Raw genomic sequence first — 5,381 nt, 5'->3', positions numbered from 1 at the left:
ACCAGGACTTAGTGCCCAATCCTCTCGACCAGGACTTCATGCTCAATCCCTTGACCAAGACTTTGTGCCCAATCCCTTGACCAAGACTTCGTTGCTTAGCCTCAACTAAGTCTTGCTTGCACACTCAGATAAGTTTGTTAGATCATAACACAGCTTAACTTTGAACCCTTTGCTATTATCAAAACTAGGTTATTTCCAGCACCAACACCATGAGCACAAACACAAAATATTTGGTAGATGAATAAAATAAAGCTAGAAGTTTGAACCTAAAGAAAGAGAACAATAATTTACCATATTCCATTTATGTCTCTCCCAGTTCATTGCATGACTGACGGTAAAAGATTCTCTGATTAAAATGATTGACAACTTACATTAAAAACCAATCATCCAAAGTATTTGATATTGACCTAGCATCTTAAAACTGACAGCATTGTTCCAAGAATAGGCAACCAACCTGATTCACAACCATACGAGCCTCATAGTTGTCAACACAACTTAAAACAACATCAACTCCACTCATCTCTCTGCTTTTCAAAGAAACTTCTCTTTTGAGGCTCTCAACAAAAACTTCAAACCCTTTCACAGTTGTAATGCTCAGTGAATATCTCTAGTAAAAAGAAAAGCTTAAGTTGTTATCTCTTAACTATATTTGAAATCCTATAACTAAACAAGAACAAAATATAATAAATTAGCAAAAATGTGTAGTAAAAATTCTTTAGAATTTCTATTTTGACTAGAGTTGAATGCTCAAAAATGAAGACAATGATTGGCATTGCAGTGTTAAAAAGAGGTCAGAAAGTCAAAAGCAAGGTATGAAAAAACTCATAAGCATTAATTAAAAAGTAGCATTGCATGATTAACTAGAATTTGCAAGATGCACCAACTATAGAAGTAATGTAGGAACCAATCCAAAAATAGCTAACTAATGCTCTATAGTTTGTAATTTATGGCATCAGATACTAAGATTGAGCTTCTGATGAGAATGTTGTGTATTACTTTATGAACATATTGGTCATATTAAGGTTATTATTCTTTTAGTAATCACAAGATTTCATGAAACAGTAGGTGTAAATACATCAATAATGCTGCAAAACATGACAATAAAATAAGAAATATTCCATGACCACTGAAAGGTGAAAAGTCTAATGAAATAATGCTCAAATGGTTACTATGTCTATTTTTTCTTACATCCAACAAAACATCAGGATTGATTTCTTCAAGGGTTTGAACAGCAGCATCAGTCTTCGTCATGCCTACCTGACAATAGACAATTTGGTCACCAAGAATAAGAATATATTGTCTAGTGTTTAAATTTTGAGTTGTAGCATCTCTGTAACTACTAGATGAGCACTGAACAGGTTGAATATGAATATCCCAAATGACGGTTATCTAACAATGATAATAATAAAAAAAGCATATTGATTGAAAAATATCATGCCTGATCGGGACAGAAGAATAGCCTGTTCATGTTAGCCAACTCTACAATGTCATAGTCATATAATAGAAGGTGACCAATACCACATCTAGTGAGCATCTCTATAGCAACACTGCCTACACCACCTATGCCTTGTATCCTGTATCCATAGGAGAAACACCATGAGAAATGCCAAAAGGTACTTAATCTTTTGAAAATACAGGTTTATAAGATCTAACAAAAAAAATGCAAAAGATAGTAGAATTATCAAAATAAGATTAAGAAACAATAATTCATAAGATTAACAGTAAATTGAATATACAGATAGAACATGCTTGTCACCAGAACATATAACGCCATGATGTTTCTTGTTAACCAACCTATAGAGATCTCCATGTCAACACTTTTATATGCTTTCATTTTCTAGCTTTCATGCAAGGATGTTTCCTTACCCTAATATAGATAGTTTCATTAATGATCATAATCTTAGTATTTGAGATTACTTCCTAATTCATTCAGAGTGCAGATATAACCAAATGAATTATTAACCATTTATGTGTAATACAGAACCAGGTTACATAAGCCTTTTACGAAAAGACACTCTAATAGTTAATTTTTTATCTCGCAATGGAAAAAACTGATTGAGAATTTAAATTATTGTTTGGGAAATAATTGTTCAAAAGAGACAAGAAAGTCTTGATACAATAAACTTTATTCTCATGAATTGTTCTGTACAAAGGAATTATGCAAAAATTTTGACAAAACCATGTAGATATATTTGCTGTTGGACCAATCATAGCTTAAAGCAATTAGATATGGTTTCCTTAAATTGATCTAAAGGAGGGCAACTCTTCAAGGAAATTTTCAGGGAAAAAGCGAGTACAATAAGGTAATACATAAATGAGCACGCACTACTATCGCTACTGAGAATTCTCGTATTCTTTCATAGTTCACTACAATACCCATACGTTGAAGCGCCATCAGCCTACTGTAGGGGTTGTTATCAACAACCTCAGCGCCCATGTCCTGAATCATGAGTCACCAATCAATTAAGATTAACAATCTCAAAGTTACATTTTTTTATTATAGAGAGTATGATTTCCAAAGTTGCATACCTTCGCTTTGGATCTCTTAGTCATGCCAACCTTCTTCAAATTCATAACCTTAATAACTCGTTCTTTGATCTAAAAACGAAGCGTGAAAGGGGGGAAAAATCAACTAGACAATTCAAAGATATCGAATTAAGAAAAGAAAGAAATAAAAAATGGAATTTTACGACGACTACGACGAAACCAAAGTCCACGCAACTTAACCAGATCAGGCGGGTCGAAGAGTAAAGAACGGAGATAGGCTAACAAGTTTATCGGAAAAATGATGGTGGAATCCCTGATCGATGGATCCGACGCGACTGGGATCCGAGATGCATGTCTTGAGGTCCTCCAGATCTCAGAGCAGAGATCGCAGATTCTCCTCCATTTGCTTTTGGGAGATGGGCGACTGCTTTCTCCGACCTCTCGCCGTCCGGCCGTAACATTATTCGATTTACAACAAATTAATTTAGTTTTATTTTTTATTGTTTTGCTAAATAAAGAGTACAATTAAATTTACAAAATCGAGATTTAAAATTATGAAAATTTAACCTTAGATGGTTAGATCCCAGGGGCTTATCCACGTCGACAATTTAATCATACCTCATTGAGAGCATCCATATTAATGGGTGTTATAACATCCATCATCTCATCAAAAAGTACGGGACTCGCATGTCACATATACATCATATTAACATATCCATTTTCTCACATTCATTTTAACAACCACCTTCATTATGATGGGCCATAGAGATAATAAGTTTGTGGTGGGCCATAGGGATTTTTTTTATTTTCCTCAACGTTATTTCCTCTCTCTAAAATACTTGTGGTGGGCCATAGGTATTAAAAAAAAAAAAAAGACATTGAACGCGTTCAATGAATTGAACGCGTTCATGCCTTTGTGTGGGCCCAACCCAATTAATTCTTGCGCTACACTGGTTGGTTTTAACGTTCATTGAACGTTATAACAGTCCATGAACGCACCAATGCAGGTGCTCTGATAACCACCTCGAGTTCTAACTCAACTCTAGCCTAAGTTTTCTCGGACGGACAATTGACTAGTATATAGTGATATTATTATCATAAGGTATAAGGGTTAAATTTTGGTTAAGGTACACATAAAATACGTGAAGAATCATCATTAGAACCATCATACTAGTCGACCATTGATGAACTGATCGGATTAACCAACCAAAGTTGGCCTCAGTAATTATGTATTGAACAGATGAAAAAACCTCTGTAACAGTTAGTAGTGGAAAGTCATAGCAAAACTTGTAGCTACTTGTATAAAAAATAAGTATGATCCCCCTAAACAATAAAATATGTTGACATGAAGAGGAACATATTTACTAGTTCCTCTTGTCTGAGTTTAGATCCTTTGGTTTGCAATCCATGGTCCCTTCTTGATCCTTTCTATAATTTGTATGTCTTATTACGGTCAGAATCCGATTAAAATTGGTTACGATCTCCTCTGGATTCACCTTCCTACCTAGACTATAGTTTTGGGCCGAGCTAGGTCCCCTGCTAGGCACCATATAATCTGCCCATAGCTAGTGACATTCAACCGCTTGGCTCGACCCAAAAATATAACCTATATAGGAAGGTGAACCCAGGGGATATCGCAGTCAATTTTGACCGGATTCCGGCCGCGATCCGACATGCAAATTGCAAAGGGACCAAGAAGGAACCAGGGATTGCGGAACAAATAATCTGGACTCCTGGATGTCTACCCTCCCCCATGTGCTATTCAGGAGATCAGATCCTCTCATCTACTTTTTGTGGACCAAAAGATGATCCACAATGTAATTGCGGCCAGATCACAATCGTGATTTGACCGTAATTGGTTGCAATTCCTCCCAGAGTTCACCTTTCCACCCAGGTTATAGTTTGGGTTGGGGTGGGCGGTCAGAGGCCGCCCCCCACTCGGCGCCCCATAGCTCGACCACTCGGCCATCCACCCACCACCAGCGGCATCCGGCCACCTATCCGAACTCAAACTACTACCTGGATGGGAAGATGAACCCAGGGAGAGATCGCAACCAATTGCAACTAAATCATGGTTGTGATCCGACCGCAATTGCATTGTGGATCATCCCCTAGTCCACAAAAAGTGGACCAGAAGATCATCTCTCGCTATTCAACTATCCAAGGCTAGTAGTCACCCATGATTTACCTCTTCCGTGTTGGCCTAAGGATGGGCTGACGGATGTGATGGGTGAGTGAATTATCTTTTTACCACCATTGGCTGCACCCGTGAGGATAAAATATACAAAAAAAAAAAACCAACCTTAGGGAGGTATATGAAAAAGATAGAAGTGTCAATTCGGGTGGGTTGAATCAGATTCTATTCAAATTGGGTTGAAAAAAAATTATAAAAAAGTTTAACCCGAATCCAATCCGACCCCAATAACTCAAATAACTCTAAATCAATCTGAATTTGACCTGAAAATCCCCAATCCAAAAATCCTCCAATCCAAATTCGACTCAAACCTGAACTTGATTTTTTATCAACTCAGATTGGATCGTGGATCCATTTTTGACACCCTTAGAAAAAGGATACAAATACGGGTGTAAATGATTCGATCCAAGTCAAATTTAAAATTATGAAATTCCAACCTTAAATGTCTACCTTAGATCGTAATAAAAAGTGATTATGCTCACCTCAGATGCCCCTTAAAGTCAGTCCCCAGTTCACGAGGACAGCTTATAGCTGATTGTCAAGTAACTAGGGGGTGAGAGGAGTTTTTTTTCGAGAACATGAACCCATCGGGAATTGATCCCTACCCCATTGTAACAAATCTGACACACTCTAACCAACTGGATACGTCATGGGAACCTAAATTTCTACCTTAAAGGTAATAACTCTCATCCCAAGTGAC

General features: G+C 37.1%; 1 protein-coding gene across 1 annotated transcript; it reads right to left on the bottom strand.

The window, feature by feature from the left end:
* Positions 1–301: 301 nt before the first annotated feature.
* On the bottom strand, positions 302–4,585 carry LOC121972970 (ubiquitin-like modifier-activating enzyme 5). The gene is made up of 8 exons (XM_042524578.1): positions 4,370–4,585; positions 2,530–2,598; positions 2,377–2,440; positions 1,636–1,648; positions 1,439–1,574; positions 1,189–1,257; positions 455–607; positions 302–346 (listed from the first exon to the last, which is right to left on the bottom strand). Exons 1-8 carry the CDS (start codon positions 4,583–4,585, stop codon positions 302–304), a joined length of 765 nt encoding a protein of 254 aa, XP_042380512.1.
* Positions 4,586–5,381: the final 796 nt, after the last annotated feature.

This window comes from Zingiber officinale, chromosome 4A (assembly GCF_018446385.1).
Source record: "Zingiber officinale cultivar Zhangliang chromosome 4A, Zo_v1.1, whole genome shotgun sequence".
In the NCBI taxonomy this organism is placed as follows: Eukaryota; Viridiplantae; Streptophyta; class Magnoliopsida; order Zingiberales; family Zingiberaceae; genus Zingiber; species Zingiber officinale.
Note: the sequence above shows the minus strand (reverse complement) of the source record. Positions and strands in the feature narration are given on the sequence as shown.